This window comes from Notothenia rossii (assembly GCF_949606895.1).
Source record: "Notothenia rossii genome assembly, chromosome: 10".
Lineage (NCBI taxonomy): Eukaryota > Metazoa > Chordata > Actinopteri > Perciformes > Nototheniidae > Notothenia > Notothenia rossii.
This window is the reverse complement of record NC_136908.1, coordinates 60,375,253-60,398,457: the sequence shown is the minus strand read 5'-3', so window position 1 is coordinate 60,398,457 and position 23,205 is coordinate 60,375,253. Positions and strand designations below refer to the sequence as shown.

At 41.3% G+C, this 23,205-nt stretch overlaps 1 protein-coding gene across 2 annotated transcripts in view; it reads left to right on the top strand.

Annotated features, from left to right (window-relative positions):
• Nucleotides 1-109: 109 nt before the first annotated feature.
• Nucleotides 110-23,205, top strand: part of chst11 (carbohydrate (chondroitin 4) sulfotransferase 11) — a 98,313-nt gene continuing 75,217 nt past the window's right edge. The window contains exon 1 of one of the 2 annotated variants that reach the window (XM_079653698.1): nucleotides 110-1,331. In XM_079653698.1, the coding sequence (XP_079509824.1) occupies nucleotides 1,229-1,331 (103 nt within the window). In that variant the 5' untranslated portion in view covers nucleotides 110-1,228. Of the gene's footprint in view, nucleotides 1,347-23,205 lie in introns of both variants that reach the window. The other variant, XM_079653697.1, reaches the window with a different exon arrangement.

The following is a 23,205-nucleotide window of genomic DNA, read 5'->3' as shown; positions in this document are numbered from 1 at the left end:
GTCAAATTGATTCTGCTAATGCAACCACTGTAATACTGCTACCATGATTACTAATGATATTATTACTTTATGTGAGCGCTAGCAATAAAACTCCTTCTGCAGCAGCTGCTATGAGGGTAATCACTGAAACTGCACTCATGCTATTTGTGCTGCAATTGGTGTTGCTATCAATATCAGTTGAACTTGTACTACTCCAATATTTTAATACTTTTTATGTATCGGCTTATTTCATTAAACAGATGCCCTTTGTTCTGAATAGAAACTCATATTTTTAAAACCAAATCACAACAAAGACACAAAGAAAAAACTGAAATACAAAATGAAAAGAAAATTCTAAGCTTTAGTAAATGTAAAGTTAGATTAAAGCTGCTGATAGCAAAGCAATGACTCATACAGTTCATTTATCGTAGGTCGAACAAAATAGAAGGATGATGATAATAATCTTTATTTGTATAGCACCTTTCATACAAGACTTGCAGTTCAAAGTGCTTCACAGTAGACATCTCTTGACAAACTCACAGAAAATTGATATACAGTAAGTAGGAAGGCGTGTGGCGCAGTGGGTTGTGCGTTGGTGTTGGGATCAGGGGGTCACAGGTTCAAACCCCACTGCAGTCAGCATGTCGTTGTGTCCCTGATACACTTCACCCCAAGTTGCTCCTGTGGGGATTGTCCACAGTGTTGAGTATGTAAGTCGCTTTGGATAAAAGTGTCTAACAAGTGACATGTAATGTAATGTAACCAGTAAAAGACATCAAAACAATAGACGCACCTTTAAATAGACGATTAAAGTGAATATAACATTTTCCCCCAAACAAAACTAGGTATATAAAAAAACAATACTTCCATCAAATCCATCACCTTTTAAGTCTTAGAATAATGTCCTCATCCTGAAGTTGTATCGTTCATCCGTTTTTCTTATAAAAAAAATACTCGCTTTAGAGAACAACAGGTTTCATTGTGACGCCCCTGAAAAGTAGCGCACATCTGGACTCGCCCATCCCCTCACAATGTAGGGGTGTGTGCGTCACCGTCACGTTGCCCCTGCTACTCCTCCCCCCCCCCCCCCCCTCCAGCAGTTCAGAAGTGGTACGCTCCGTGTTGGATGCATTCAGCTCATTGACCGGCGTACAGTCAGTGCCACCAAAACCCCGGAGCAAACAACACATACACACCGGCCCTTCAACCCTTCAACCCTCCCCTACGGAGCGAGCAGCACCCCCCCGACATGAAACAGCCTCTGAGCGAGCTGATGAGGATGAGCAGGATATGCCGGATGGTATTTGCCACTTGTTTGGGATCCTTTATTCTGGTCATCTTTTATTTCCAAAGTATGTTCCAACCAGGTAGGACCTCCCTCTCTCTTCTCTCTCTGCTGTGTATGTGTGTGTGGAGCAATGTGTGTGTGTTTGATTCAAGGCATCCTATGTGTTGACATATTGATTTGTTAAGGCGGTGCAGTAACACAGCAGATACATAATTGATTCGTGTGTGCGTAAATCATCCAGCTGGATAGACTGTGTTGTTCTTGTTGCGCTTTTGTCTGGTTTTTGCTGAGCGTTTCTCTTTTGGTTTCTTGCTGGAAGTGTGTGTTTCCGATTGGATTTGAGCAACCGGCCGCTTCCCCTCAGCTGACAAGTGGCATGGAGGCTTTTTGTCTCCGGAAAACGTGGCTTGGCATCGCGAGTCAGTGCATGGGCGGTTGGGGTTTTAAGCAAAGTGGGCATTTGCAAAAGCTGACACATTTGATCCACCTAAAGATTGGTACCATCTGGACCCCGAAAATCAATTTGGAGATTAAAACTAATGTCCTCTCAGGTCTGTGCGCCCCTGGAGACCTGATTAACAATTGATCACACAATAAAATAAATGTGGTACGCCAGGGAGAAACTGCAATTATGTTACATTAGGATTATCAATGTGTTGCTTTGTTAAATCCTGCATCTACGCCCCTGCATGTGGTATCTGTGTGTTGTATAGTGCGCCAAAATCACAGAACTGAGCCATACTGCTGCTGACCTGTACAGTACAACAGGTCTACTGTACGGGGCAAAATAAAGACCATCTTTCTGGGTATTTTCTTTCCATAATCAGAAACTGAATCCCAAAAATAATCCCATAATGCTGCTGTTGGAGACAGAGAGTCTACAAGGCTTTGTTGCTCATTTCAAATAGCCACTCTGCATCATGACATGTGATATTTCTTACATTTTGATACCTTAGGTTGCATCTATAATTGATGCTTCAGTGTCAGTCTATAGGTGGTGATGTGAAGGGATTGCCTCTGAGGGTTAGTGCTGCTGGGATAAAGAGTGAACACACACACACACACACACACACACACACACACACACACACACTAACCACGGCTGTCAAATCTCTGATCAGGTGTTTCTCTGTGTGAGTCACCATTGCTGCATCTGGCAGACTCTTCATTTTTCTAATCCCCTAAAAGAAAACCCCCATGATGCTCCAGGGAACCTCAGACCACGCTGTGATAACTTTATGTTTGATCCTGAACCAATCAGCGCCCTTATAAGGACATAGCAACACATTCTCATACTGCTGATATTGGCTTTAAAATCTACACGTTTCCATTCGGTTGTATTCTGATTATACGAACAGCCAAGATGTAAGAAAGTGTTGAAGTATCAGAAAGTGTGTTAAGTCCTTATGTTGAAGTTTTGAGATAAAGCACTGGTTAAACTGATGATTTCTATTGTTCTGATCATAATACCGTGCTAAATGTAGGGAAGTATTTCAGATTTGAAGCATTTAACCATTCATTTGCTAAATAACACTAATCAAACAATTATTAACTGATTATTAAAATCCACATTAGTTACAGCGTTTCGAGTACGGTTGTGTTTAAAGAGGGCCCGGGTCAATTCACCCCAATGAGTAATAGTGTGTTATTCTTCTGCTGAGGTTTCGAGATGTCTTATTTAAAACCAAGAAGTACATTTTAAATATCCAAAAAACAACATTCAAACCAAGTTATCATGTAGTGACTTCTCTCTGACAAACAGATGAGCACAATGTTGTTGTTGGTATAATTATCCAGGAGGGAAAAACATGTTGTTTTCCTATCCTGTTGCACAAACTTAGCACAAAGTGAGACCTCATCTCAACTGTGTGTTATTAAAACAGCTTCCAGGCAAGGAGTTTCTCGTACAAAAACAACTGAACCAAGACTTTATTAACCCCGTGACAAGAAGCTCTGGATGCTGCTCCGAGATTTGTGCCAATCTCCGCAGGCATTGCATCAGCCCAACACACACACACAACTATAGACACACACACACACTTTTCTTTTTGCTTTCTGCTCCATCCTCCCTTCATTATACTGTGGATTTCCTCTATGCTCTCACACACACACACACACACACACACACACACACACGGGTCACAAAGTGGATGTTTTGTTCTGCTGTGGGGATGACAGGGTGCTGATCCAGGGTGTCCTGATTGAAGAGGAGATGGTTAAAGCAGGGTGTGTGTGTGTGAATATAACTTGTGATGTGTGTGTATTTATACATGATTACACAGGTGAGACGGACACTGCACTGATTAAACTGACACGTTGACTTTAATGACATTCATTATGTCAACAAACTGTATTAGGTTAGTTGAAAGCAATACTATTAAGTTGAACCTAATGTGTTTTATCTAAACTTAATATTCCAACTAATATAATACAATTATGTGTAATTTGTTGACATAATACATATCATTTAAAGCCAACGTGTGTGTGTGTGTGTTCTTGACTTCCTTCACAACTCTCCTTCGTATCTATCAGACAACGGCCTATTGTTTGTGCTTGTATTATTTTATTAATTGTTTACTTTGTTTTTACCTTTTTCTTTTGTATTTGTACTTATTTTTGGGTTTGTGAGCTGAGCTGTGTGATTTCTTTTTTTTATGGGCGGATTTTATTCATTTATTTACTTCTCACTTTGGCCTGGAGGTTTTAAAGTGCTTTCCAAATAAAGCTGTATCGTATCTCTACCTCAAACTTAATATTATTGCTTTCAACTAACTCTAAAACCGTCATGTGAAATGTGTTGACGTAATAAATCTAATTTAAAGTCAACATTTCAGTTTAGTGTATCTCTACCTCAATCTGTTTACATTCTCTATGCCCTCTTAGCGAATCCCCTATCTTCATATTCACACACGCACACGCACAGTCACACACACGCACACACCCAGTCACCCACGCCTTGCTTCAGGCATGTGTAGCAGGCCTGGGATTTCTGTCTGGCCTCCCAGTGTAAACTCTCACTTCTCTCCAAAGACCCACGGAGTCGTGACCTCTTGTAAAGGAGACAGAATGGCACAGTCCTCTCACACTGTTGTCTTAACTGACACACAGCAAGCAAAGCTGAAATACTCGCAGTGTGTGCCTAAATAAACAAAGAAGGTTGCGACGAGTTACCATTTTTACTTCTTCTTCTCTGCATCGCTGTGACTCTGAGACCTGAGAGGCGTCAGCCTGCAGCAGTTTGAGAAGGCGCCAACTTAGATGTGGTTTACAGTCGCCTGCCAGCCTGAAAGCTGACAGAAAGCAGAACGGCAGCAGGGAAACTTTATTCAAGACAAATCTCATGCTCAGAATATGCCAACTTTTTGTTAATTAGTGCTGTTGGTTCTGCTGGTGTGGTGGCATTTTGGATGTCTTTACAGTAAGAAAATTAGATTTCTTTTCAATTTTTCCCAAGTTCTTATCTTCTAGTCAAATTGAGTTTTAATTATCTATTGGTTGTATTTAATGTTAGTCATTATGTGCTGCCTAATAAATAATAGTTTTCAGGTAAATTACCCAACTCTGTGTTGTGGTATTGTAAAAAAAACTAGTCAAATTAAACCAGAGTTATCTTCATGAACAGATTTTACCAGATGTAGGTGAACTGATGCTTTAATATGCATAGAATTGTCTACTAGAGACCATACTTGCCAACCCTTCCGATTTTCGCGGGAGACTCCCGATTTCACTGCCCTCTCCCGGTTTCCTCCCGGGGTCATATTTCTCCCGATTTCAGACAAAATCAGATTTACTCAGGACTGTTTCCACTCGGACTTTAATACAGCTACACCATTGTTTGGTTTCCATGGCAGCGCGTCTCTTTAGTAGCGCGCGCAACTGACAGTCTGAGAGGGTGAGAAAGATAGTCACAGTAAACAGAACAAGAATCGACAACTCTACCTTCTGCTCACTCCTTTCCATGCTACAGGCCGCAAGACAGTGCACTAACAACTACAATAAGCATGTTAATCTAATACAGCTCCGCCCCCCCCCCCCCCCCCCCCCCCCCCCCCCCCCGCGCGGTGGTTTTGAAATGCGCCCGATTTCTGAGGTCTCAAGGTTGGCAAGTATGCTAGAGACTGGTGATTTTAGGCCAAACTGCTCATCACTCGTGGGCAAAATCCCCAAAAGTTGGTGGAGACCTTTAAAGACTTGACTTGTTATGCTTGAAATTAAATACCCAGCGTTTGCATTGATTGACACATTTATTTCGAACAAGTAAAATAAATAATTACAAAACAAAACAGATGTTGCAGTGCATAGTCATGTAAGAGAAATAATTTTTAAAAAATGACATTTACAACAACAGTATTAGCAACATAAACAGTGCCACGTCTAGTGTTTGAAAAGGAGTGAGAAGAAGTATAATTGATTTAATCTCATCCCCTTGTCCCTAAATGATTTATTTATAATCTGCAATCATTATTATTGTTATTATTATTAATCTGCTTTACCTGTTGATTGACATTTACACAATATACATATATGCACACATACATATACACACCTACATACTCACACATATACACATAGTCAAACACCTTCCCCATCCCTGGACCTCGAGAAAATCATTTCTCTGTATTTCCTCTTGAATGAGGTGAACATCTAGTCAACACGACTGCTTGTGTCTTAGAAGCTATTAGAAATACATTTAGAAGCAGGATCTCAAACAGCCTGGTGGTGAAACATTTGTCCCCCTCACCAAATGGAGGTTATCACCCCTGATTTTGTATTTGAGCCCAAAGGCCAGACTCATTTGGTTTAGCTGCTGCTCGCTGACAGACCTGTGGCCTTCCACCTCCAGCCTGTCGCTCTGAATTCACTTTGAACCTCGGGTGACTTTGAGACGGATGTGTTGCTGGCATCTTCGGTCTCTTCTGCTCCCTTTAAAGGCGCTGTTACTGCTGAGATCAGCGCGGCTAATAAGGCTTTCTTTGTGAGGTGCCTCTGGATGTTTTAGGTGTGTGTGTGTGTGTGTGTGAGAGAGCTGACACTGCAGTTCTGTTCACTACACTGTGTCATTATTACCTATTTAATATTGCAAGCTCACATCCACATCTCCTACAAAGACCCTGTTCCTTTTACACGGGTCAGAGGCAGACCGGACCTCAGGGACTTATTTGAATTCCCAACATGAAAGTCCAACAAGTGTCCCCATGCGAGGGACGCTTGACCCACAGTCATGCTACACTGGTTTGAAGCAAGGGATGGCAATGGGAAAGTCTTTGAGGGGGAGAAAATGAAACACCTCGTCTGGTATTTCTACAGGGAAACTCTAAATTCCTCACCTTGGTTGGTCTGCGGCTGTCAGCTGTTTCTGATGCTGAGTCACCGGGGCCAGAGACCTCAAACAAGGGACTCTGTAATCCAGCAAATGGGATCTTATTGTACCGTATAACCGTCATTTAAAATGTGCTATATCGCTGTTTCTTTCTAATTTTTAAAAGATCTTAATCAGCTGTCCATAGTGGAATTATTTGTGTGATGTAATATGTATACAAAGTTGACAACCAGTGTTTTTTGAGGTTGTGCCAGTATTTGGTAGAGCTAAATCCATCCATACGTCTTTATAAAATAGGTAGTGTGCTTGTAGTTTGGGAAGATAGTGAGTCTTTAGCATCAAGGCTTTGACTATGTTGGGTTAATTTAGTCAACTGTAGGATTGCTAATATCCAAAAGCACATGTTTGTGTCAAAGATAAATTGAACCCAGTTTGCAAACACTGGCAAATGATTGGATTACATGTTGATGTTATGAGTCTTAACTTGAACAATACAGTACTGTACGGAATAAGAGTCCCTAAAAAAACGCTCAGAAATAAGAAGTAAGTTCTAATTGTTTGATTCAGTTCAAGTAGAAATAATATTACCAAAGCTTAACTATTGCATCAAAAGAATTTCCCAATGTGGGATGAATAAAGTATATATCTATCTCATCTATCCATCACAGTTAAAATGCACTTCAGTATGTACGCAAAGGTCACCGTCACAGCCGCTCTGTGAGCCAATCCACTGATTAATGTCCGTGAAATGAAGAGATTTAGCTTCAAAATGCTGCTGTTAGAAAGTCCAAATCTCACGGCCAGCGCAGACACACAATGTCAAGTCTATTTTCATGGTATCTATCGAGGATCGATGCTTGTTACGCGGTGAGCTGATCCTTTTAGTTTCTCTGAATCTAACCCAGATCCTGTGTGATTTTTCGGATGAAATCGTTCGTGTGTGTGTCGTGTGTTTCGTGTGTGTGTCCCGGACGTCCTGTTTGTGTGATTTTAGTCCTGCTGCTGTTTTCCTGCTGCTAAATCCCAGATCAAACATCCCATCATCATGGAAGAGGGGGGGGGGTCGCCTGCTGTGTCTCAACATAACAACCACATCCAGCAACCAGTACATATTTTCCCGCCTTCAGACCTAAAACATAATCCAAAGTGTGGGATCTGGGGTCTGAGCTTCAGAGACTGAAGGACTGAAAATAACAAAGTGCTCTGCAGCAGCATTTTTATGTTAAAATCTTCCTGTTTTACTTAAGTCCCTGGAAAGAACACAGAACAGTACAAGCTTCTGGCATTAAACAAAAAGGACAAAGTGTGTTTTTAAATAAGGAGAAACACAGGAGTATCGTGAAGCAATGGAAATCTCCCGGGTAAACCAGCGGTGCCTGCAGGTGTCAGTGCACCCAGATTATCTGCCACACCCATTCTGTTGATCTGGAAATGTGATCTGAAACTGAAACTCTGGGTTCAGCTTGATCAGCTTCTGTATTTCCTGTTTTAAGTCCACTCAACAGCCGGAGGACTCCTCGTGCACTGGACTGAGTTGATGACCATCTGCACCAGCGTCTGGACTTCATTAGCGGGCGACACACACAAACACACGCACACACTTTTTGTGATCTCGATTGAAATAGTGTGTTTGGACCTGCAGCACCCCCTGATGGAGGACAGGGGATCTGCACGTCCACAAGATTAAATGGAAATATAATTAAAAAACGATGTCAGACCTGATGTAACAACATTCATAATTAAGTAAAGATAACACCCTTTTCACCCCGGTTACAGTTTCCATTTGCCCTGTACGATGAAAGTGGGGGATGTCGGCTTATCAGGCGCCCGCAGCTCACACACAGAGAGAGAGCGAGAGAGGTACCGCCGGGGATTGTTGTTAGCTTCTGCTGCGCTAACGGATAAAAGAAGCTGTTTCTACAATAATGTGGAGGGAGAGTCCTCTCCAGACAGACTGAGAGGCTCAGTGAGGTAAAGGACTGAGTGTTTAGATTGTTCACTTTAGTCAATCCACATACTTATTTCATTATTAAAATGTAAACCGATCTTTTCGATATGGGTGTTTAGAGTTGTACCCCTTAGATCTAGTCTCTGGCAATTCAGCTCAAAGTGAACCAGATTGAAGCATTTTACTTTATAATGTTAAAAAAAAATCTTCCCCCCGGACCCCCCTAGAGGATGTGATCCCCACAGCACCCCCCATTTGAAACATGTTCCCACGGCTGTGATTCCTACCCTTGTGAGGATGCTTTCATCACTGTATGTGTAGGAATAAAACACACATGGACGCAGCTTTACGACCATTAAGTCATTCACAGAAACAGTGAGACATCCCTTTAGCTCAGAACGACAAACAGGGATACTGTGGGGGGGGGGGGGGGGGGGGGGGGGGGGGGGGGGGGGGGGGGGGGGGGGGAGGGGTGTGTGTGTGTGTGTGTGTGAGGACACAGGAGAGCCCTTGTAAATCTATCTGCCTCCAGTTTTGTATCCCTGATAAATTCATCTGTGTGTCATCAGCAAGGCCTTCCTGCCTGAGGTGGTTCACTCACATGGAAAACACACACAACACACACACACACACACACACACACACACACACACACACACACACACACACACACACACACACACACACTCTCACCCAATCTCTCACAGCAGACACATGCCAGTAGTGTTGCACATGGGGAAAACTAATGATGTCTTCTGTTTCCCTCTCTGTAAAACCACTTGTGTCTGGAGAACAGGGATCTGCTTCGCTGTGATCCTTCTGATTCAACAGTCTGTGATTGTCCTCCAATACGACTGCTTATAAAGCATATATCAATCATCACGGAAATCTGTGCTACACATTCTGACTTTTTACCACAAGCTTTACTCTTCTTTTTGGAATATATGGTCAATATATGGTCCTTCTCTCAAAACTAAACTTACATTTTTTTGATGTATTAAAAGGCAAACATTTTGAATCATGTGACCAAAATGACAAAAGAAATCCATAATTTAATGAAAGCAACGATCAATCATTTATTGCAAAGAACAACCATGTTTTTTTTTTGGCAATTAGCCAAAATGTAACATTTAGGAATGGGTGAAATGTGACCGTAGGTGTAATGTGTTGAAGTACATTTACTTAAGTACGATTTATGGCTGCTTCACATTATAAGCTAATACAGGGGTTATATTATAGGTTGAGATATCCAGCAGCAGTATATAAAGTCAATGTGATGTGCTGTGATGAACACATTACTGCATTAATAATAATTATCCAGTAAAGTTATATATATATAATTCTAAAATTAGACATTATGCTCCATAAGTACTTCTACTTTTGGTCCTTTTAAGTTTATTTTGATGCAAATACTTGTGTACTTTTAACTAAGTAAGGTGTTATATGCGGGACTTTTACTTAAGTACTTCTTCTACCTGTGGTAAAGTAGAACTGTCCAGGTAAAGTGTGTGTACTCGTGTCGCCGGGCAGACTTCAGTATTTAACAGATGACGGCGTCTCAGATGATTTTCTGGGGTTTCACTCGATCCTTGATGGGGATAAAGCTAGTCTTCCCATGATTCAGAGGTGCCTCAACATCTGCCTGCCACACACACACACACACACACACACACACACACACACACACACACACACACACACACACACACACACACACCATAAAACGCATCTCAGGCTGATTGGGTTGTTAAATGCATGTTGTGACGCGTATCAGACTCTGGTTCCTAAGAGTAAATTAGGAATCTGGTTCGTATATAATCACACGTTACATTTTTACACTATGATGTCTTACTGTGATGGTTTTTAAGGTGTGTGTGTGTGTGTTCAGCAGCTGCATACTGAGACATGGTTACCATCTGTCAGACTTCCATGTTCCACTGACATCTGGTCTGTCTGTGGTTGTCTAAGTGTGTGTGTGTGTGTGTGTGTGTGTGTGTGTGTGTGTGTGTGTGTGTGTGTGTGTGTGTGTGTGTGTGTGTGTGTGTGTGTGTGTGTGTGTGTGTGTGTGTGTGTGTGTGTGTGTGTTGCACAAGGGAAAATGACCAGTGTTTTTTGGACTTCCCAAACAAAAGTGGAAGCAAGACTTGAGTCACCAAAAGTGACAAAGCGAGTCATTACTTCTTTGTGTTTCTTTTACTCGTGAATGGCAGGAAAGTCATACACGCAAAGTCTCATTTTCCACTGATTAGTATGGATTTCCTGCAGAGAATATTCTGGTACAAAGTGTTTCTTAAAGTTGATGAATTGTCCTTATAAGACCAAGTTACACGGTTACCCTCGTATGCTTTATTTCTTATCTTACAGATCCTTCACGTAATAACTTCAGGGTTGCATTGCATTGTGGGAAAACGGCTCAATATTACCTATGAAACACCTCAACTTTTTAAAGAACATCCATACACATTCATCTGTTTGCAAATTATTTATCTAATATATCATTCCATTGACTCTTCTTGCGATATATTCATGTGTTTTTCATATCTACACTGTAGCTATGTGCACACAATGATAAAGCCTTGCAACTTGAATTAGATCAAGTTACGGGGGGGGGGGGTCTCTGTGCTTTATTATGCCCACAGATCTTGTAGTGTTTACCTTCATCCCTGTGTATCTGAGCGGTGACATGATGATACGTGTGTAGTGGGAGTAGAGCTGTCACTGGGGTTGTTATACATGACTGGGGGGGAGGGGGAATGTAATCACACCACCGCTGCCGATAAATATTGATTTGGTTGTTAGGTTTCAGGCCTGTGTGTGTGTGTGTGTGTGTGTGTGTGTGTGTGTGTGTGTGTGTGTGTGTGTGTGTGTGTGTGTGTGTGTGTGTGTGTGTGTGTGTGTGTGTGTGTGTGTGTGTGTGTCGCACCATGGCCACATTTGGGCATTAATAACGGCAGAGCAGCAGCACGGAGCATTTCTAGCCGCTGACTGAACGCCTTTCAGAGCAGATCCCATAGCCAGTGTTTACCTCGGGAGTCCAAGGAGCCAGAGGTGTGTGTGTGTGTGTGTGTTCGTCTGGAATCCTCATCTATGGGAATGTCGGCCATTGATTTAGGGATTATCAAAGTAACTCATGTTTTGAAATGTATCCCAAAACTCTGTGTGTGTGTGTGTGTGTGTGTGTCAGATGTTCTGCAGACTGCTTGGCGTGTGAGAAGTGAATCATGGCTTTAATTAAGTTGCGGAGGGCTGAGCCGTGTCTCATTAAGCGGCTGCTGTCGGAACATTTAAACTGCAGCTACTGGGACACTTTACTGAACAACTGGGAAGGACTTTCCACTCCTCCTCCTCTTCCTCCTCCAGTCTCTCTCTGGATACGGACTCATTCTTTCAGCCAAAGAAATAGATGAATCCCCCCTCAGATACCACTGCTATATTGCTGTTTGGTATTCTGCCCGTACCAGGAGGGGTCTTGTGATAAAGTGCTGCAGTTAACTTTCCGAGTGTACCCACTTTCTTTAAATGTGTCCCATCGTGCTCTACTTCACTTCACTTTGAGATTTCTTTCATTTGCTGGAATATATAGAAGAGCAATCCATGACATTGAGCCCTGCTGGTGTTCCTTTTTCTAAATAGGAACTCATCCAATATTACACACACAGGTCAGTTTACGTGATGTGCAATCAGTTGCATCATGTCTGGGAGTAGTCTTAAAACCCTAAGTGAGATAACCCAGATGAGGTCAGAGCATTGTCCTCTGGGTTATCTCACTTTGGGTTTAGGACTACTTCTTTGTAAGCAGTGTTAATATGCAGAGTCTTTACAGCTTGACACACACCAGGGACTCAAAGACGTTCTTTTTAATCAAAATGTCTATTGGTGTAGAACACATGCTTTTGGAGTCTCTCTTTCAGGATGGATTCTCTTTTTAAGATTCCACCAAATACTGTTGTGTAAAGAAAGTACTTTATTATTTAGTATTTCAAAACTGTGACTTGACAATTCAATTTAAAGGTGACCTATCATGCAAAATGCACTTTTGTACGTTTTTTCTACATGAATATGTGTCCCCCCCGGTGTTCCAGGGAACTCACCAAGTGTTAGAAAACACAACCCTCTCTCTTTCCCTCCATACCCAAATCTCTTAAAAAGGGGCTGCAACGGATCTGATACAGACTGATCCAGATTTGAACACTTCTATGACGTCACAGAAGTGGCGCTACGGCTATTGGGCCAACTCCACCAATCAGGAGGAGACAGCCACGGACATTGCCGTTGGAAAGCGCTGGAGACGCTGCAGTACATATGCCAGGCCTGTAGGTGGTGCTGTTCTCACAGAATCAGCCCATGATGCAAAGACAGTGTTAAATTGAGCGAAATGAGGAATGGCTCAAATGCATGAACTGTTTGGTATTTTGAAAAATAAAAAGTATAAATCTGCCTTATATAGGTATGGTCCTACACTACATTATTCAAATATAGCATGAAGTGGGGATTAGACCGTTATTATCCCTTTTTTCCACCAAAGAGTTTCCAGGGCCAATTCGGAGACGGTGCCCAATTACGATGCTTCCACCACAATTACTTAATTTCCATTAGCTGTTTCCGTTAGTAAACGATACACTAGATGCCGGTAGATGAGTAACGTTACTGAAGCGGTCAGCAAATGCCCCTGAATCACATTGGCAAACAATTAATCTTGAAACTCTGGAGAAGAGTTTAAAGTTGTCGTCCTTCAATTTAATCCGGCTTCGAAACCGTTAAAATCAACCTCACAACTTAGTCCGCCATTGTTGTTGCTGTTGTGAGCGGCGTTACAGAGAAAATCAGCGAAGTAAATATTGATGTCTTGAAGCAGCACCACTCAAAAAACAACCGTCACACATTTGGACCAAAGAAGCCACACTCAACAACGAAAAGAAAGCAACAGACTTTCGGTGGAAATGGAACACTATTTTCCATCACTCACAAATCCTTCCAATCACGTTCAGCCTCCTAATCCTCCCATTCATGCATCTCTCTTTCCCATTATGGGTCCATCTGGGCTCAGTTTTCCACTCACGGTGATCCTGCCAGTGGTCATTTGGCCTGGAGCATTCTGCCTTTCTGCAGACTCAACGCTGCAGCAGTGTGTGTCTGACTCAAAGACTCCTCTCATGTCCCTCCAAAGGGGTCAGGGCGGACATGTTGGCAGAGCAAACTAACCTCTCCTCATGGCTGACTCAGCAAGAAGAGAGCACACACACACACACACACACACACACACACACTAGACGTAATACACGTTAAAGATGGAGCTTTGGAGCGGTTTAAAAAGGCAATCTCGCTGCACAAGGGAACCTCATCAAGTGTGGAAGTAGGAGCATAAGTGTGCTCATGAAAATCTGCCTGTTATATTAAGGATTTTTCTTTCTTTGGTCTAAAAGTGGTAAGTTAATTTCATCATTTTAGGAGCAATAATGGGTAATTACATCATATTCTGTGTAAAAACGTTGACAAAAAAGCGTCATTATGGCTAAAACTACTGAAAACTAAGTAAGATGTCAACAAAGTATGTCCTACTTGTTATTGCTTAAGATGTTAGTGGTTCTTTTTGCAATTATTTAGTGAAGTTAATTAGAGCAGAGCTTCCATTCCCACACAATTTATTTCAAACAAGCAATTTGAAACCTAACAACCAATTTAGTTCATTACCTAGCTTTTAACGGCCAGTATTTTTCCAATAAATGTTGTTCTATCATCGTCAATTGAGAATTTCAGACACTCTTAGGTCTGGATTTAAACACCAGGTAGCAGCGAGACACATTAACACCACTTAAACCAGAGAGTGGTCATCACCAGTTTGTTTAGTCCAGAAATAAGCTTAAAACTTTGTGGCACATTTTTCCCATGAGTCCTTTCCTCTGTCCTCACATTCACGTTCCCACCTGCCGTCCAAACCACGGTGAACGAGGTGTCTGTGGTGCGTCTGTCTGGAGAGGACACACCTCGTCTGGAGAGGACTGAAGAAAAAAGTGAGTAGGAAGGAGGAAATAAATAGAAGCATAGAGACGGGGAAGGAGGGGGAAATGATGACAGCAGAGTTCAGACGAGGGCATCAAGGAGTCCAGAAGAAGCCTTTAAAGGTCTCCTATTATACTGTTTTTCATCAATATATCACAGGTCTCAGATATATACAGAACCTGTCTCTGATTGGCTGAAACACCAAACAGATCATTGCAGCATTACCCATAATCCCCTCTGTTTCAGCCCTGTATCCAAAGTGCTGATTCTCTGTCTGTTACTTTAGATGAAAATAAGGAGCCCCTCCCCACGCCCCTCTGAGAGAGATTTGGTTACAAAGAACTCAATGGTGCTCAAGGAGGTGATAAGGGGGGGGGGGGGGGCTAATGGTTACACAAGCCAACACATCGTTATGACATCATAAAGTGGCCAAAATCTGATCAGCTCATTTTCAGACAGGTTTTTATAGAAATCGATCAAAAAGAGAGAGAATCTTTGTTCCTGAAACTTTCAGAGTCTCTTTACACAGAGGGGACACATGTTGATGTAGAAGAGACATGAAGAAGAGGGGACACATGTTGATGTAGAAGAGACATGAAGAAGAGGGGACACATGTTGATGTAGAAGAGACATGAAGAAGAGGGGACACATGTGGATGTAGAAGAGACATGAAGAAGAGGGGACACATGTTGATTTAGAAGAGACATGAAGAAGAGGGGACACATGTTGATGTAGGAGAGACATGGAGAAGAGGGGACACATGTTGATGTAGAAGAGACATGAGGAAGAGGGGACACATGTTGATGTAGAAGAGACATGAAGAAGAGGGGACACATGTTGATGTAGAAGAGACATGAAGAAGAGGGGACACATGTAGATGAAGAAGAGACATGAAGAAGAGGGGACACATGTTGATGTAGAAGAGACATGGAGAAGAGGGGACACATGTTGATGTAGAAGAAGCTTTTTTATTTGGTAGGATTTGAAATCTACCAACTATGAACGATCGGCAGCTTCTGTCTCGTGCCCCTGGTAACATTGGTTCTCATATTTCTCCAAATAAGCAACATGCTTTCTTTAAACCCTGTTTCCTCTCATGAGGAGGATGTTGACGTTTGTCTCTCCTCTCTGGATTTACTGAGTTTGCTTTTCTTTTCGGCTTTTCTAAACAATTTTGAAAGAGCTTTCTCACTGGCTTTCCAACCCTTATCTAAGTGGCCGGTTCAGACTCTCGAGGAGAAGTTGGGAATAGTTTTTAGTCTTCCCTTCAAATTAGTACTCGCTCTTACTTGCCGTAAAGCGACTTAGTGGTTCTCCGTGACAGCGTGTATTCACAGTAATTATACTAATGTCTCCAAATGAATGTATTTATGTCTGGATGACATGCGACAGACACGTAGCAAAAGGTTTGTGAGTTACTGAAGAGTCAGAGCTGCAGCCAGACCACATGCAGACAGGCAGCAGGGAGTTAATGACAGCGTCTGATCTTCCATTTCTGCTGAAGCTCTCCTTCCTCCTCTTATCCTCCTCTACCTCAGTAACATTTTAACATATCTTCATCAGAGATGGTAAAAGTTCACACATCCTTTAATCAAGTAGAAGTACAGATACTCATGTTTAAAAATACTCTGGTAAAAGTAGAAGTACTGACTAAACTTCTTTACTCAAGTCAAAGTAAAGAGGCTTTGAAATGTACTTCAGTAAAAAGTACCCATAACTAGCAGCTGTTTTAAAGAGTACCTGACCTCCCTTTATATTAATAGAACAATAATGTCATTGTTAGCTAATGAATGTTTCCATGGTGACCAACGGCAACATGACAACGTTTTCATTGGTCCCTCTTCTTTAGAGAAGACCAGGAAATGATGGATACACGGATCGTGTTCAAATCAATAGGCACGCAATGACTCTAAATAATAATGATCACGCCACCAAACACACATTCAGACTAAAGGAACCAGCCTGTTTGGAAAATGAGAGAAGTAGAAAGTACAGGTATTTGAGTTCAACATGTAAGAAGTAGAAAGTACAGGTATTTGTGTTCAACATGTAAGAAGTAGAAAGTACAGGTATTTGTGTTCAACATGTAAGAAGTAGAAAGTACAGGTATTTGTGTTCAACATGTAAGAAGTAGAAAGTACAGGTATTTGTGTTCAACATGTAAGAAGTAGAAAGTACAGGTATTTGTGTTCAACATGTAAGAAGTAGAAAGTACAGGTATTTGAGTTCAACATGTGAGAAGTAGAAAGTACAGGTATTAGTGTTCAACATGTAAGAAGTAGAAAGTACAGGTATTTGTGTTCAACATGTAAGAAGTAGAAAGTACAGGTATTTGAGTTCAACATGTAAGAAGTAGAAAGTACAGGTATTTGTGTTCAACACGTAAGAAGTAGAAAGTACAGGTATTTGAGTTCAACATGTGAGAAGTAGAAAGTACAGGTATTTGTGTTCAACATGTAAGAAGTAGAAAGTACAGGTATTTGAGTTCAACATGTGAGAAGTAGAAAGTACAGGTATTTGTGTTCAACATGTAAGAAGTAGAAAGTACAGGTATTTGTGTTCAACATGTAAGAAGTAGAAACTTAAATTAATAATAATACTAAATATGAGAGGGATGCCATGCCACAAAGGTTTCATCAGTTGGTCAATCAACAAAAAAACCAGCATCAATATCGATCTTTAAATAATCTTATAGAGAGGCGAAGTCCCTCCCTTTCCGAGGGAGCTCCATGGGACCTTATTTCTAAAAAAATATGTATTGAAGTCAAAGGAGAGAGAAAGATTATCTTTCGATCCCGTTTGAATTGTGCCACGAATTACACATATGATGTTCGTCAATTTAAAAAAAAATGTGTGTTAAAACTGTGAAGTAACACTTTCTTTGTGTGAAACCGCTCAATGAACTACATCTCCCGTCTCGCACCACACACCAAGACGGCCGTCACGTTGGCACATTTCACTTCTTTCTTTCAGAATGAGGCGGAAAGTATTAAAAGAGGTGAAAATCACTCCAAGGGCATGTTGAGAGCTGTGCATACACACAAGGGGAGTTAGTCGGTTCCGTAAGAGCCAGCATGCGGGACCGGGACTCTGGGATTTGTAGTCTTTCTAGTTGCGTATTTTTCATAGTCTTATATTTCAACAGTTTTACGACAAACTGTGGCTTTTTTGACATGGAAATGATTTTTTAAGATTGACAAACATCATATGTGTAATTCGTGGCACAATTCAAACGGGATCCAAAGATACGTTTTCTCTCCCCATTGACTTCAATACATCATTTTTCCGAAATAAGGTCCCATGGGTCGGAAGTAGATGGGCGGGACTTCGCGTCTCTATTAATACTTTTGAAGCAAAGGGACCTTTCCTGTATGTGAATATGTAGCAGTATATATAGGACACAAAAGACTTCAGTGTAATATATCCACCAAACTGTGATGTGTTTGGAAGTAGAGTGAACGGAGAAGAAATTAATGACTAATTCTGCACTCTGGGAGGAAACACACAGTGATGAATGTTGTGTTCAGTTCTCTCTCCTCTCCTCATTCCTCATTCTGTGTCCCCAGGACCACCTCAAAAATATTCTGTCACTCACATGAGCAGGCCCATCTGTCCTCCTCTTCTCTAAGCATGTTGAAGAATATGAACCCCTCTATATATACAGTCCATGATGTACTGAAGGTTATCCGTCTGTTCGCTTCATGAATCAGCGCTGACGGTGATTAGGAGATATTTATGAGGAACGGCTGGGCATCTGTTACCTGCTGATCGAGGAGAGAGAGGAGCGTATAATGAGGGAGAGAGAGAGGGGAAGTAAACGGGAAATATAACACACTATAGTTTGTAGGAAATCGAAATAAAACGAATATATTTTCATTATTATTATTATTTATTTTTTTTCTCCAATAAATGGATGTTTTCAAAGCCAATGAATAATCGCATTTAATAATCACAATTACAATTATTGACCCAAATAATCGAGATTATGATCGTTGCCATAATCGAGCAGCCCTAACCCAGACCCCACGCAGCATTCTCATCTGTTTGTCATTACTGGTGTCATTTCCTGGTTGCTAACAAACGCCATGGTAACACATAATCACTGATGTTCCGCTGTAACGGTGGTGGACTCATCAGAACAGAGTGGGCGAGCTGACCAATCAGAGCACAGTGGGCTCACAGGGAGGGGGAGGGGGAGGAGCTCCAACAAGCCGTGTAGGACAGAGAGTGAATACACATACTATACAGAGATGCTGTTTGAGAAACCAATGTGAGTTTGGAACATTGAACAATGTAAATCTATTCTAGTTGACCTCAACAATGGAATTATGATCAGTAGAAATGGCCATGACATGGGACCTTTAATATGAAAATGTAAGTTCAATTGCTGCCTTGAAAACACGAGTCAACATAACTTGAATTTGTCAATTGGTATAAATATAGTTAAAGTTATCCTTGCTTAGACTTGTGACTTAAGATAAGGTAGAATTTAAAGTTGATTTGACTAGATAATGAACATTTCTTGAATCGATAATGTAAAATTGTAAGTTTCAATGAATGATCATTAATAAAACAACATTTATTTTTACGGTGTATTTTGTTGACGTACCTGGCAATAAACTTGATTCTGATTCTGAAAAGGGAAACAAATGCACAAAGCTTTTCACTTTTTACTTCCTCTACCAGCTCTATTTGGGCAGGATGGGGTTGCAATGGCGTAGAAGAAGTGTGATTTCTGAAAGCGAGTGCGTTTGTTGAGTCTGTTTGAACACGTATGATAGACGAGGAATACATTAGGACTTCTGTATTTACCTTCTCTGTCACCACAATGCATTTTTAATTCACCCAATTTGGGTCTGAAAGGGTTTCATTAGACCAAGCCTGTATAATTTAGTCAACCCAAGTAGAACAGTATGGCCCTTTTTTTAATTGGGGTTTGAATATATAAATAACACATTCAACCACACTAACATCTTTTAAAGAGGCCCTATTATTCTCTATGGGTTTTCCTTTCTTTCCTGTAGTGTGTTTGAATGCATGTAAATGGTCTGCAAAGGCTAAAGTCCTAAATGTCAGGAAAATAATGAAATCCCTACGTAACACTTGTGCTTCTATTGGCTAGCACTAGCAAATTGCACATGATAAGCTAAGGGGCGGGACATCTCTAAGCGGTTGACCAATCACAACAGAGCAGACTGGGCTCTGGTTTCAGACAGAGGGTGAAAAGCTGCTCATTAGTTTCGAGGACATTGGCAATGAAATGAGAGATGTAAATGCCTTATTCACCACTTGTGCTGCAACTTGCTTTGACTGCACATTTCTGCCTGTTTTATAAATACATTTAAAGACATTTCTTTAAACTGCCTCCCTTTTTTGTGAGCCGCTCCTGCTTTTTTATTTGTTCTTACAGCTATGCAGTTTATGCAAACACAGCACGTTTCCCTTTTAATCTTATTCAATTTAGCATAATTCAAATTTCCACAGCACTAATCCTATCAGCACAACAATGGCCATGCCAGATTCAGTCACTCTGAAATGTACATATTGTTTTCTGTCACAAAAGTCAACAAATATTAAGATATTGATTAGAAAACTCAACAACGATATTGAAAACTGTAGCATAGCATCGTAAATGTTGACTTAATGACAGTAGGGTGATCAGATGTTATTGGTTTATGCAGGACACTCTCCAAGTCCCATCATTATTTTGTCAATACCAGCTTTTATTTGAGAATAAATGCCTAATCTCTGACATATCTCCATGTCCACCTTGTATCCTTCGCTATTGAGACACTTGCTTTCTGTCTCGCTGCCATCCTGAATCGATTTCACCCACATCCTCCTGCCAAGTCATGGCTGCGGTCAGCTGTAGATCTGACACACAGATAAAAAAAGAGTCTGCTTTGTATCAAACACAAACACATGGGCACACAGGGACTACATTTCCCCTTCTGTCTATTTTCAGACGACTCAGAGCTTGAAAAAAAACCGGCACACTATAATTAAGCGGTGCATAACTGCAGAGTAGGAAGCATTAAAGGTAGCTGAGTGCGCTGAGAGAGAGGGCCAGACAGACAGAAAGACATAGCAGGAAAAACACATGAGCTATATCCTTCATTAAGTCTCATTTGGTCTACTGCTATGTGCTCACAAATGTGCACTTTCCCGTCAATTGCCCTGCAAAAGCATCCACTAAAATAGCAGTAATGGCTCGGTGCACACAGGTTTTTTTGGCTGCCGTTGTGTGTCCTCTGCCACGCAGCAATAAACGAATGAAGGCTGGTCCCGTAATCTTGTCTTCCTGCTTCTGTGTGGGCGACTGTGAAAGATTAAACAAAAAGGACGGAGACGTGGGCCTCCATTCACACGTCCTCCATGTGTTGTTTGTCTAGGCTTTGAGGAGGTGACAACGGGAAAATAAGTGGGAATAGTAGCAGTTAAAATGGTGGGCGAATCTGTTCTGTCTGGATGCTGATGAATCAGGAGCTACGACACGCGACCTTAGTGGCATGCATAGGCGGATTTTGCGGGGGGGCCCCCCTAGTGGCTGAAATATGTTACAGCATTACTACGTCGAAAACTGTTCAATACAAATATTTCGTATATCAATATTTTAATAAGCTAGGACACTGGTTAATAATATTGTAGCGTGTTCAAGTAAACAAGGAATATAGTAGTTATCAAATAAATATAAGATGTGCACAGTTACGACATTTTACAGTTATGTAATGCACTGTTGTTGGGGGAGAGACCACCCCTTCTGTGTGTGTGTGTGTGTGTGTGTGTGTGTGTGTGTGTGTGTGTGTGTGTGTGTGTGTGTGTGTGTGTGTGTGTGTGTGTGTGTGTGTGTGTGTGTGTGTGTGTGTGTGTGTGTGTGTGTGTGTGTGTGTGTGTGTGTGTGTGTGTGTGTGTGTGTGTGTGTGTGTGTGTGTGTGTGTGTGTGTGTGTGTGTGTGTGTGTGTGTGTGTGTGTGTGTGGGGAAAAGTCATACTCAGTGTGGTGAGCACTGGCTTTATTGCTACTGTATGTATCCGTAGCACCCCACGCAATAGTTGGGACTCTGTATTGACGTCAGTAAAAAAGGTTTGCCCCCACCCAGCGCAAATGTCAAATTCCGCCTATGGTGGCATGTACTCTAATGTGGAAAAGTTATTTGTCTGAAAAGTAGCTAGTAAACCTTCCTTTTTAGCAAGCAATACCTTATTGTAAACTGGCTGGTTGTAAAAGGTAATGTATCTAACTGTTCTCAGGAAAGAAAATTTGTATATTTCCTAAAATGAAAACTATTACTTCAAGCGATAAAACTCCACGTATACTTTTTTTTTCAAATTGACAACACTTAAGGAGGCCCTATAAAGGGTCTTTCCCTTTCTTGTAGTGTGTTATACAGGTTTTAGTGCATGTAAATGGTCTTCAAAGACTAAAATCCCCTTGAATCGCTTCCATTTGACTTCTTTATTTACTTCCTGAACAAAGTGCCATCACTACCTATAACTCGCACTTCTATTGGCTAGCGCTCCAACACATTGTACGTGATAAGGGGCGGGACATCTCTAAGCGGTTGACCAATCACAACAAAGCCGGCCAGCTAACCAATCAGAGCAGACTGGGTTCTGGTTTCAGGCGGAGGGTGAAAAGAGGTGCTGCAGCTTTTTGAACATTAAAGCATGGAGACACATCACAGTAAAGACACTACATACTGATATACACCTGAACATCAGCAGGAGAGGACTCTTTAAAGTAGAGACACTACATACTGATATACACCTGAACATCAGCAGGAGAGAACTCTTTAAAGTAGAGACACTACATACTGATATACACCTGAACATCAGCAGGAGAGGACTCTTTAAAGTAGAGACACCACATACTGATATACACCTGAACATCAGCAGGAGAGGACTCTTTAAAGTAGAGACACTACATACTGATATACACCTGAACATCAGCAGGAGAGGACTCTTTAAAGTAGAGACACTACATACTGATATACACCTGAACATCAGCAGGAGAGGACTCTTTAAAGTAGAGACACTACATACTGATATACACCTGAACATCAGCAGGAGAGGACTCTTTAAAGTAGAGACACTACATGCTGATATACACCTGAACATCAGCAGGAGAGGACTCTTTAAACTAGAGACACTACATACTGATATACACCTGAACATCAGCAGGAGAGGACTCTTTAAAGTAGAGACACTACATACTGATATACACCTGAACATCAGCAGGAGAGAACTCTTTAAAGTAGAGACACTACATACTGATATACACCTGAACATCAGCAGGAGAGGACTCTTTAAAGTAGAGACACTACATACTGATATACACCTGAAAATCAGGAGGAGAGGACTCTTTAAAGTAGAGACACCACATACTGATATACACCTGAACATCAGCAGGAGAGGACTCTTTAAAGTAGAGACACTACATACTGATATACACCTGAACATCAGCAGGAGAGGACTCTTTAAAGTAGGGCCCCTTTTTAAATCTTCTCTTTAAATCCAGTAACCATGAATCCTTTCCTCTGCGTATATCAATGTAGCATAATACGAAACCAAGCAATGATTTATAATTTATAAGAGTACTCTTATAGCTGGTGTGAATACATTAAGCAGCACAAGAGAGAAAGAGGTATCAAATGACACTCTTTGATGATCT